This window comes from Homarus americanus, unplaced genomic scaffold (assembly GCF_018991925.1).
Source record: "Homarus americanus isolate GMGI-L3 unplaced genomic scaffold, GMGI_Hamer_2.0 scaffold24057, whole genome shotgun sequence".
Taxonomy (NCBI): domain Eukaryota; kingdom Metazoa; phylum Arthropoda; class Malacostraca; order Decapoda; family Nephropidae; genus Homarus; species Homarus americanus.
The window spans coordinates 29024-41733 of record NW_024746050.1 but is presented as its reverse complement, the minus strand read 5'-3'; the positions used below and the strand labels follow the sequence as shown (position 1 = coordinate 41733).

The window sequence follows — 12710 nt, the reverse complement described above, 5'->3', positions numbered from 1 at the left end:
GTAAATGCCACAGTAATATCTCCTCCGTTTCATATTAACTTGTGATAAAACTGCAGGAATGATAGTCTCGGTAAGCTGTCTGATCACTGATGAGACAGCACTTGGTAGTCAGTGACTCAACACACGAGAACGGGTTTACTGAAGCAGGGCGGACGACCACACGGGCAGAGTTCCCACTGGTCACGTAAAACCAGAAAATTGAGTCACTAGCAATAAAAATCAAATATTTTTAGGATATAATATTTACAATACAAAAATAAACATTATTCTAACAGCTAATAAATGTTTCCCAACATTTTCACTAACATTCAGCTCACTGATATTTTTAATAACTTTAGTAACATGTGAATAATTTGCTAATGTATTTTTAAGTTTCCCAAGTGAAAATCGTCAGTTACGGAACATTATAAGTTTTGTTAGAAAATTCCACGTTAGGTGTAAAAGGCCAAACTATTAGCAAAGTCGTATATTTTTTTTTATTATCGTTAAGTTTACTGTTGGTGATGGTGTGCAGTGATCACTACCCCGGAAAGACTTGTAACGGAACATGGTGCCTCTGAGAACAAACCATAAGGTTTTGATTGTATATTATCAGTCTTAATTGGACCAGAACCACCTGTTATCTGTCCTTCCTGGGTCTTCGTGCTTTCTAGGCCATGAGAAGTCCGAGGGCTACGTAGCCAGAATGCTGGGCAGCCTTCCAACACCGCGCTGACCTATACAACATAAGCTTTGTAATATAAGGCCTCAAGATATATGATTTTACTGAACAAGATTATAACCTCGATTATTTAACGACTAAGTCTAAGGCTATTATTGTAAATGTGATAACCCATATTAGTGACATCAAACTGGACTTGTCAAAACCTAAACCTAACCTGACCTGATTTCATACAATATATCTTAAATGATCTGATCAAGTAAAATATCACAAGTTTCACCACAGATTGAATTTCACTGCAAGACCAGAAACCACTTGATCTCTGGTATATGTTGTAGATAATAAAATTAATGCACTCGGGAAATTCGAGCTTTTATGATATGTATTTGTGAATAGTTTGTAATATTTTCTACAGTAGTATATCGTAAGGTTTCTTTATTATCAGTATATTCAAGACACTTTAGCACAGAATGATTGAAATATGTGTGTAGGATGTCGAAGGTAATCAATACTCGTGTTTACTTCTGTGACTCAAGACTTGACTGTCGTGAGTAAACGTCCGTATGTAAACAGTGCCGAAGTAGTGCTCTTGACAGTACCCCACCGTGGGAAATACAACAGTACTTCCCATACTTATTGAGCGGAGCTAAAATATAATTTACTTCAATTAATAGAGGGACATAGTTTGATGTATGAATAACTGACATAAGGGATATCAAATATAAATATTATTAACATTAACAGACACGTAACATTTACATCATAAAGAATCCATTGTCAGTTATGTGTTTGTGTAGAACCTATGGACATGTAACTTTATTTTGTATTTTTATTTATTTTTATTTATTTATTTATTGCTTGTGTCTTGGTACAGCCAATGGCGAGGACGGATGGGGATGGACAGCCTACAGTCCGCCATGGACCAGCTCTCCTCCTCCCTTGACACCGCCATCGACCGTCTCTCTGACAGGATTGAACAGCAGGTGAGACTCGGTTATTGTCTGTCATTATAAGTTATTCTTTGGTGAGTTTTAGGTCATTATGGGTGATTTTGGGTCATTATGGGTGATTTTGGGTCATTATGGGTGATATCGGGTCATTATGGACGATTTTGGGTCATTATGGGTGATCACAGGTTATCGTAATTACAGAAGCGAAGATCAGTTAGAGCTATCTGAGATCAATTAAGAAAAATATCGGTTAGTCCCCTTATGTTTATCAGTAGGTCATAATAGATGTATTATGTGTAGCTTAAATGCGTTGTGGGTATTTTAGGGACATCATGTTGCATTGTAGGTAATTTAGGGACATTATATTATGTTGTGGATACTTTAGGCTCATATTAAGGACATTTTGTTGAATTGTGGATATTTTAGGGAAATGTTTTTGCATTGTGGGTAATTTAGGGGCATATTCTATTGCATTGTGGGTGTTTTCGGTGTTTAGCTTATTATTCTGGGTGTTTTCATTTTGCCACCAGCAATATATAGTGACTTTTAAACCCCAGCCAGTATCTCCTTATCTTGTAGACTGTTTAACCTCCCAGTCACCCTCAAACCCAGTCATAAAGGCTTGTAGGCTGTTTTAACATTGAATCTCCCAGTCACACTCAGGATCTGTAGACTGTTTAAATGGTGAACATCCAGTCACACTCAAACTCAAGTCATACTTAACCCTTAGGCTTGTAGACTGTATTATAATAATAATACTGAGTCATAGCCACCACACTCATATTAGTAACCCTTCCCGTCAGGTGGAAGAGACACTGCCACTATGGATGAGGAACAGCAACAAGGAGCGGGTGGGGACGCTGGAAGGTCAGGGGCTTGAGGCTATCTCTGGAGACCTGGGTGACGGCATCGACGACGGGCTGCAGGTAAAGTAGTGCAATGGTTAATATATTGTACAGTATTTATAATGTGTCAGGTCAGGTCATGGTTAGATCAAATTAGTTGAAGTGTAAGTTTATAAGTGTTAAGTATTCATTAACTCTCTCCTGCTGTAGGTAAACTTCAATGGCGACTCTGAGGGGATCAAGATAGACGGTCCACGCTTCGAGGAGCCGTGGGTGGACAGATCTGAGGTAGATGAAGTTCACCAGCCTGACCGCACCCCGAGCTTCAACTTCAACCCCTTCTTCCCCCAAAGTAAGTTCCTATGCCCCCCTTTGGTCAAGTCTTATCTTGTTTACCGATGGAAGGAGGTCAGTGTAGGATCCCTCCATTGTCCCTTATAGTTTATTTTGGGATTATTTTGAAACCCAGTAGAAAACAGGTATTTGCCCAGACCCGGGATCGAACCGGGGACCTTTAGATCTTCAGTCTAACGCTCTCCCAACTGAGCTATCTAGGCTACTTAGAGTCTAATGGTCAAGCCTTACCTCTTGTAATAAGTGTTGTGGTGTTGTGTTTCAGGATCGCCAGGCAGTAAGCACGGATTCAACCTGTTCGATATGGTCAGTCGGCGACGCTCCTGGTGGAAGGGGTGAGTGTTGATCAGGCTGCTACTACTACAACTGTCTTAGTATACATTTACAAGTATTGAGAATTCTGTATTGTATGTGGAATTATGATATTCCTAATAATTATCCGAATGTTTCTTGGAGAGTAATAATACGGATAACTGAATATACAGTCTATTCCTACATGCAAGTTTCTCTATACGACCATAACACAATGTATTTTTTTCTTCTTCTATCCTTCCCTATTATTTTAAGGATCACTGATTAAAGTTCAAGGTGTCTGATTTTTTTCAGCACAGTAAAACCAGTGTGGGAGGGAAGCTGGGTTATGAGGTACTGTTTGTATGTTTAGTGAGTTGAGTTGTGAGGATGAGGTGGTTGTGGCATTTTGGGTTGAATGTGGGGCTTTGGGTAATTGGTTGTGTTAGACAAGAGTGAAGGTTTTAATATGACAAGAAGTTAGTAATGACAATGGATGGAGCTTTAGTTTCATACCAGCTGAGATAATAATTATGTACTGATCACGAACACTATTAGGACCTCTTGCTTATTTCATCTGATGATTAACACCCTAATTCTAAAGGAGGGGTTAGGTTAGGTTAGGTGTGGTTGGGTTAGCGTTAAGTTAGGTTAGGTATGGATAGGTAAGGTTAAGTTCGGTTATGTACGGGGTAGATTAGCGTTAGGTTAAGTATGGATACGTTAGCATTAGGGTGGTTAATCATTGGGTGAAATAAGCGGAGGATCGTAATCTTGAATGAAGTGTAAATATTCAACAGTAGATGAGAATATTAGTGACCACTGCGTAATATGATGCCAACGGCTTTAAAGAAGAGTATGGTTGTCAGGATGAGTTGTGTAGTGTTGTAGGCTGTGTCAGACGGATGAAGCACTTCCTGGTGAGGATGATGAGGGCCGAGCATCCCATCCTGTGACGCGGCCTTAGTCATGGCTGGCGAAGCGTCATGCACGGGCTGCCAAGTTCCCGTTGTGTGTGTGCCTGCAATATTTACAACTCATAACTTGAGTAGAAAAGGCTTTTTCAGGAGAGCGGCATAATGTTGAACACTTTAGAAACGTCCAATGTTGATATGGCTTCACCCGGCCTGCCGCACAACCACGAACCACCCATAGCTTTAAAGACTGGGTCAAGGGAGGGTAATGAAGGAGTTTAGCCATATGTTTGAGGCTTAGTTCACAGTACAGTGGATTGGAGTTTGTTATTCATTTTATACTTGTGTTGGTCCTTCTATATAATTTGTGGAAGGGTGTGGTGGTGTTAATGGTGGGGGTGGTGGTAATAGTGATGGGGGGAGAGTGCTGGCGGGTGGCGACAGTGGTAGTGGTTGGTAACGGAACTTTACGACGCCTCCACCCACCGGCTTCAACACCGCCCACCGCCCTGTGTTGGCATAGCTTGATGACTTCATTATGTACAAAAACATTTCCCCACACAAACACCCGCACGCGGTGTTCTTTGATGTGAGATTAACCGGGTCGGCTGAACCACTCTTAGTCTGTAGTCACAATTGCCGGTACTAATGAAATTAAAGTCATTTATTCAACCTATCGCTGGACGCTTGGTTATGTTGTAAATAATTACCACGTTCCAAAATAAGGTCTGGATTATCGTATATTTGTGTACGGTAGTCAAAAGAAATTCGTAAATGTACATGAACTCAAAATTATCTTACAAATACGTGGATGTTGTACTGTTCACCAACCCGTTTTAAGACTGACGCCACATGGTGATGATGATGCTTGTCGCGGGGAACACTGTGATGAATCTCACTTGGTGATAGGACACCACACTGCTCCACCAGACCACTTTGTATATATCACCATAACAACCAGAGCTCCCTAACGTAACTAACGCCACATATTGGAATGAAACAAACGCGACCCACGAACATTTCTCTGACTTTATATGAAAATTGGTCTTATTATGAAATATCGACTTTTATTTATATATTTTCATTTCCGATACATGATACGTCCTTATTAAAGGGTATCAAATAACTTTTCTTCCATCTGAAAATATCATAAATTTATTAGTTTAAACAGAAACGTAAATTAAACAATTGCTACGTCATTGAGACAACCAGTCACACCTGCCTCCATTTCTTTACTACTTATATTTTGCTAGTAACGTTCTTACCTTTTCTGTTTAATATTGCTGAGTTGCTGTTACTGTTAATGGACATATATTGTTTATCTTGATTCCTGGGTGCTCGTGGGCGGGATAGAGGGGGGGGTGTAGGTCAAGGTGGAGAAAGCGTACGTCGACTCACATCCCTCCCTCCCCTCCTCGTCACAGTTGTTGTCTATGTATTCCTGTCTCACAACTAAGGTCTTCACTGCTCATGGACTCCTTAAGTAGCTCAGTATACTAGAGACAACAGGTATCAAAATTTCCAGTAAGTTAATGTAAAAGTAGTGATTATCTTTTCTATATAAATAGTTTTGTTTTAAGATTTGGATAGATAGATTGATCGACACAGACGAGGAGGTATTTGACTCTTTGCTGAATCGGTATAGTGTGTGTGTGTGTGTGTGTGTGGTTCATTGGCTGGTCTTGGGGGGGAGGCGGATGAAGGCGACAACAATAACGGGAAGGAAGAAATTAACCGCACTTATCCCTCACGGTGAAGATTACTGTTCTCCGCCCTGTGTGAGTGAATTGCAAGATATTTCCTTCTTTGGTTTACTGTAGCTACAGTTCCTTGCCACCTGTGTCTTGTGTTTCCGTGTTAGTGAAGGTACATAAGGAAACTTGAAGACAGTGCTGCCGAGCGGTTGTGAGGGGCCGTCAGAAGTTCACTAACCTGACCGTGTGTTTTTGTTATATTATGTTTTGGATATTCATGTAAATTGTGCAGGTGAATTTTGCTTATCATTTTACAACGGTTGGCAAGGAAACTGTCAAATACTGTATTACCGTAACTATTTGTAAATAAATGATGAAGGCTGTTGATGTACAATTGTACATGAATGTGTACTAATAAACAATATTTTAATATTGTACTTGTTACTTACAGATGTATCGGTTAGTAATGTAACTTATTTATGAAAATGATTTTATAATTGCCTGTCATAAAAATCGTATTCAACAGTAATGAGAAAAACATTACAATACAGACGTGAGTAGGAACAATATCGCGAGGCGGAAATTGTTTTGTATTTCCTTATCCGAAACAAGTGAATGAGGGCGGGCGTCACCTCTCACGTAACACCATTCACATCGTCCAACCGGGATTCTACACACACGAAAAATAATATATAGCTTGTTTTTGTATGTAATTTAAAGGTAGTTTTTATTTACAAGACTGTTGCTTGGTGTTGTGTGAGGGGTAACGGGGAGTTGGCTAGAGAGCTGCCCGTGGCTTCAGACGTCACCACCACCCGCCTCTTACTTCCCTCCCTATACTATATTAATTCACTGGCTAACACCTTCCCCCTCTCTCTCTCACCTGGCGGGCCTTACCTGTTCTAACGCACTTTGGTTTCCTCGTGTATATTCTGGACGGAGACTTGAGACCCGTGTATCAATTATCTTAGCCACACTACACTTCACCATCACACTACACCATCATCACACACACACACTACAGTATCACACTACACCATCATCAAACTACACCATCATCACACTACACCACACCATCACACCGCACAAAACGGACATAGATAATGATGGGAGACGAGAACAAGGCGGGTTACATCACCATCTGCAGCTGGTACAACACACACACACACACACACACACACACACACACACACATACACACACACACACACACACACACACATACACACACACACTGCCTGACACAAAACCAAAACACACAGACCAGCTAACATGGTCCCCCACACACACACACACATTGGCCGGCGAGGGTTTTGTGTGACACTCGGCGTGGTTGAAGATGTACAGAGTGTGTGTGTGTGAGGAGTGGAGTGGAGTGGAGTGGAGGAGTTGGATGCACGTGAAAATGTGTTAAGGTTAGGATAGATGGTGGTAGTGTAGTTGTTGTGGATGGTGGTGGTGGTAGCGGAGGTCGGTTGTATTCCGGATCTCAACAAGTAACTTATCTTCAATCCATCATTTTTTTTTTTACTCACTAAACTTCAAATCGACCAAGATTATAGATTCCCTGGACCTTGAGTTTTAAAGAACAAATTATTTCATGTAAGGATGCAGTCAGACTCCTACACGCAATTGAATTAAGGACACGCGCAGGATGTTGTTGCTAAGAGGTCCACCAATTACCCCAACAAGACAATAGTGGGAGGCTGGTTGTGTGTGTTGTAGAGCCAGGCATTAAGTTAAGTGAGCGTTTTGTGTTTAAAGATAATATATACATACGTTAGTCGATTGGTATGGTGACTATAAATTCTATAATGTATGTCGTTAGTGTGTTAAGACTGACACACACACACACACACACACACTAGGCTGTCATGTTGCGTCGCCCGGTTTAAAGCGTATGTATTATTATTATTATCATCATCGTTATCATCATCATCATCATCATTATACAGTAGATGTAGCCTGCACACAATGTTACAATAATAATCTTGATGGACGCGTTAAACGTGGTAAAACTCAGAGGTGGTGAGACGCTTGCGGTGGTGAATATACCATAAAGCTTGACTGTACCCACACATAACGGCATCACAAGAGGTCACACTATTAACTTACTTGTTCAACACACGTACACACACACACACACACACACACACACACACCAAGAAAGCTCTGTGGGGTTATAAAAATTTCTCGGTGCTTCTTGTGGACGTAAGGAACAGCTTATCTAGAGCAGGCGGTCATGGCCTTACTGTATAATGTACTTGAGAGACAACTGGACAGGCATTGGGTAGATTAAGATGCCGTGTAAAGAACTAAATTACTAAAGAATCGTGTTTTAATTCAGTAGGGTGGATGGGGCTCTGGGTAGAAAGGTGTGGTGGTGTGTTTGGGGTCATCCTGGGCAGAACTGGGGTCCTCTGGTTGTTACTGGTAGGTAGGAACCCCAAATCTACCGACCTAGTACCTCCTCCTCGGCGATGATAGAATTTTTTTGGGGGGGCCACAGGTTTCTCACACAAATAGAAGATGATAGATCGTGATAGAGGTGAGCGACAGGATAGGGACGACTCGCCCCCCCTTCGTCAGGCATCCTGTGTCATTGGGTCCACTAGTTTGTGCAGTCATTGAGCGTGTGTGACGGTGCTCCTCCCCTCCAGGTGTGACTGACGGGTGGGTGACGGTGTTCGACGATATGTAATGGGAGTGGGAGATGTTCTGGTGTGATCTTGACCCATGGTGTTTTGTGCCACTGTGTCTTGTTGTGAGGACCTAGTGGCGTCATTGTTCCTGGTAGTAGAACAGATGTAAACACGGCGGAAGTTAGGAATACAAAGACTTATTCCTGTTTAGTCTCTTTCATTGTATAGTTTCATACAAGACCTGTTTAAGCTTGTTTGATTTGTTATATTAAGAATCACATGAAGAATAGTACTCCCGGCTTGTTCCACCGTAAGATTAACCACTCTAATCCAACCTAATGTAATCTAAGTAACTTATTCTGACCTAACCTAACCTTTCCTCACTACGGCACACAGTGACGCGGTACACCACTTAGGGTGACCTTGACCCGCAACTAACTGGGGGCAGCCACGGGAGAGGGGTACTGTGAACAAAGAGCTGTGCAACTTGGGGGATGGGAAGAGGGAAGGGAGGGGGGTGAGGACTGAGGAGGTGGGCTGAGGTGGGGGGGCACTGGGAACAAAGACCTATCCAACATGAAAGCTGAACAGCGACTGTAGGAAAACCTGAGTCAATGACCAACCCACCCAGGCGTTCACTGACCCTAACGGTGTACTGCTCTCCTTTCCTCACCACCTACCTCTCCCTTCTTCACCTCCTCACTCCCTCCCCTATCTCTCCCTTCCTCCCTTCTACCTAACTCCCCACACGATGACACACCAGAGATGTACTGTAGAGTCATGTAGTGATGGTAAGAAGCTTCCTGGCTGATGATGTTCTTGCGTGAGAGGGAGACTGTTGGTGCGTGGGCGGCCGTGATAATGAGTCACGTCCATGGTCACGACCACGGTCACGGACACTGGTTTTAAACATATATAATAAGTCGACTATACGGACGGTGGTGGTGGCAAACCTCGGTATGTACGTAAAAAGTACCAGCGTGGACGTGTATGTACGTACGTGAATACATACACACGTTCTGTAACCTACACCTGTAACAACACTTCTCACATGAAAACTCTGAGAGGTGTAGTATCCCAAGGCTCTGTTTTGCCCTTGGGGACGATAATATAAGTAAGATGAGTTACCTCGGTGGAGAATGTGGCCAACTCTCCTTCCTATTATTACGAACCAATGAATGATGACCCGAGCAGTTGTATAGATGAATCGCACTGGCTTGGTTGGCTGGAGTACCACAGGGGGACAAAGGGGTTTTTCTCTCCGACGCTGTTTGATACGGACTTAGACGACGACAGGATTATTAATCATGTGTGTTGTGTGTATTGATTGCTGTTATGTGCTGGCGCTGTTCATGTGTTAAGGCAGAGTCACGGAGACTAGTGTGTTTATCCTCTACTTTATGTTACTAGTTTTGTGGGAGGTTTTGAGGACACTATGTGATACTGTACAAGCTCTGGCACCACCCTCGCCCACGCAGGCACTCGTCTATTATACTGTCAGGGGGGCAAACATCACTTAAACCCTGGCATCTACCACTTTTAATGACACTTACCACACACACACACACACAGATGGGCCAAACCCAAGCATACACTCACAGCCTAAACATTAATATATCCTTAATAGTAAGACCCTTTAACCATCAACTCCACATCTGGCAAAAAAAATCAAACAACCGAATCGGGAACCACACAAGCTTCCACCAGAGAAAATGACGACAAATCCTTTAGTTGGCCTTCCCAAGTTACCCCAAAACACGAGGCGCATTACACTAACCCTAATCTTCGCGGCCCAGGCAAAGACCCACAACTTCTCTGAACCAGAATCCACAAGCAGGGTCGGCGGGACACCAAATATGACCCACTGAACGTAGATCACGGTGTAGCTGCTTAGTGCCAGAGTCGCCAGTGTGGACAAGTTAGCCAGGTATATGCAGATCTAAACCACTTACTATAATCTGTCATATTCGTACACGTGTTTTCCGGCATTAACAGCAGAGTTAGTCGATATCAAGGTGTTCACCCCCGTCTGATATACTGCCCCCTATCACCAACTCTTCTGTCACCCCACCACCCACACTGACACCCCACCACCCACACTATATCACCCCACCAACCCACACTGACACCCCACCACCCACACTATATCACCCCACCCCCCCCACCACCCACACTGACACCAGACCCGGCCATGCACTTGAGGTTATCCGTCTAAGATGATTTGAGGAAAATGCATTTACCAGATGTGTGAGGAAGACCACACACACACACACACACACACACACACACACACACACACTGGTTCCCTGAGACCCAGTAACCCGCCAATCTTCAGGGTCATGGGGTCGTTGCTTGACGGGGCCGTGTACTTGTACCTTGTTACGGGGGCATCATAAACCCCACAATACACAGTTAATAACAATGAAGATAGTTTTTTCGACGACAAAAACAAAAACACTAAAACAATCTTAAATACTACATTCTCATCGTGAAAGTTGGTTAAGGGCGTGTAGTGTGTGTGTGTGTGTGTGTGTGTGTGTGTTAGTATGGTCAGGTCCCTCCAAGCTGTTCTGGCAGGGGGAGGATGTGAACTTGTTGTACCGTACTGAAATAACGCTCAAGGATTGTTTAGCAGAGATTCCCACCCCCACCTCACCCTCCATCACCTTACCTCCCACCTGTGCTATGTGTGCTGTGTATGTTTACTTTAGTGCTGCGCGTGTGTGTACCTTGGTGGCGTGTGTGTGTACCGTAGTATTGTGTGTGTGTGTACCGTAGTGCTGTGTGTGTGTGTAACGTAGTGCTGTGTGTGTATACTGTAGTCTTACCCAGGTATCTTAAAATTATAATGGACTTTCTATTCCTGACTTAATTACTTGTTGACTGTCAGACCGTGTGTGTGTCTTTATGACTTCCTGCCAGCCTCTAGGTCACCCCTCACCCCCGGTCACCTCACCCCCACAGGCCTCACCTCACCCCCAGTAACTCTCTAACTCTCCCAGGGGCCATTTTCCCAGGAACTTGGTCAGCTGGGGGCGGTGGCGAATGACGAGGTCCTAACCAGGGTCAAAGGACACACACACACACACACACACACACAGGCCTCCAAAGACATCACCCTCCCAGATAAGTCATATGATATACTTTATTTAGATTTCAGTAAAGCATTCGTTAGAGTCCCTCATGAGAGATTGATAAGGAAGGTAGAAGCACATGGAATAGGTGGATCATTATTAAAATGGATTAGGTCATGGTTAACTGGTAGGAAACAAAGAGTCAGCATCAATGGATTTAAGTCAGACTGGGGTGCGGTCAAAAGCGGAGTTCCCCAGGGATCTGTATTAGGCCCTTTGCTGTTTGTTATATTCATTAATGATCTTGATTTAGGTATAACTAGTAGGATTAGTAAATTTGCAGATGATACCAAAATGGGGAGAGTGATAAATTCAGACAGTGACTTTGAACACCTTCAAAGAGATCTAGATACCTTACATGAGTGGTCAGTAGACTGGCAAATGAATTTTAATACTGATAAATGCAAGGTACTACAGATAGGGAAGACGAATACAAACGTTAAGTATAAACTAGGTAACACGGAAATAGAAAACTCAGATTGTGAAAAAGATCTAGGTGTATTTGTTAGCAACGACTTGAAACCTAGAAAACAATGTATTAGCGTTCGCAACAAGGCAAACAGGATTCTTGGGTTCATATCTAGGAGTGTGAGTAACAGAACTGCTGACGTTATCTTGAAACTTTACCTAGCATTAGTGAGGCCACACATGGATTATGCGGTTCAATTCTGGTGTCCTTATTATAGAATGGACATAGATTCTTTGGAGAGAGTACAAAGAAGAATGACAAAAATGATCCATAATATTAGAAACCTTCCATATGAAGAAAGACTGAAAAGCTTAGGCTTGCATTCATTAGAGAGGCGTAGAGTTAGGGGAGATATGATAGAGGTGTTCAAGTGGGTAAGTGGGATTAACAAGGGTAAAATGGAAGATGTTCTGAAGCTCAGAAATAACTAGAACAAATGGCTTTAAATTAGATAAATTCCGATTCAGAAGGGATATAGGCAAGCACTGGTTTGGTAATAGAGTTGTGGATATGTGGAATAGGCTACCGAGTGCTATAGTAGGATCGGGGACGCTAGGGAGCTTCAAGACGAAGTTGGATAGGCACATGGAAGTGCTGGGATGGGTGTGAAAGGGATCTGCCCTGTATGGGCCAGTCGGCCTCCTGCAGTATCCCACTTTCTTATATTCTTATATCAATATCGACCCCCAACAAGTATTTCAGTTCAATTAATTTCATCAAGGTATCGCAAAGATATACAGTATATAAGAAACCTTT

The 12710-nt window shown here is 42.8% G+C and overlaps 1 protein-coding gene and 1 non-coding gene across 2 annotated transcripts in view; one reads left to right on the top strand and one right to left on the bottom strand.

Annotated features, from left to right (window-relative positions):
- Positions 1-12710, top strand: part of LOC121878889 (transforming growth factor-beta-induced protein ig-h3-like) — a 40427-nt gene that overhangs the window by 7077 nt on the left and 20640 nt on the right. Inside the window, exons 2-5 of the mRNA XM_042385324.1 lie at positions 1536-1644; positions 2415-2537; positions 2667-2808; positions 3076-3145. Of these exons, the coding sequence (XP_042241258.1) occupies positions 1536-1644; positions 2415-2537; positions 2667-2808; positions 3076-3145 (444 nt within the window). The remainder of the gene's footprint in view (positions 1-1535; positions 1645-2414; positions 2538-2666; positions 2809-3075; positions 3146-12710) is intronic.
- Positions 2941-3013, bottom strand: Trnaf-gaa. The gene has a single exon. It is a non-coding gene; the product is annotated as a tRNA-Phe (tRNA).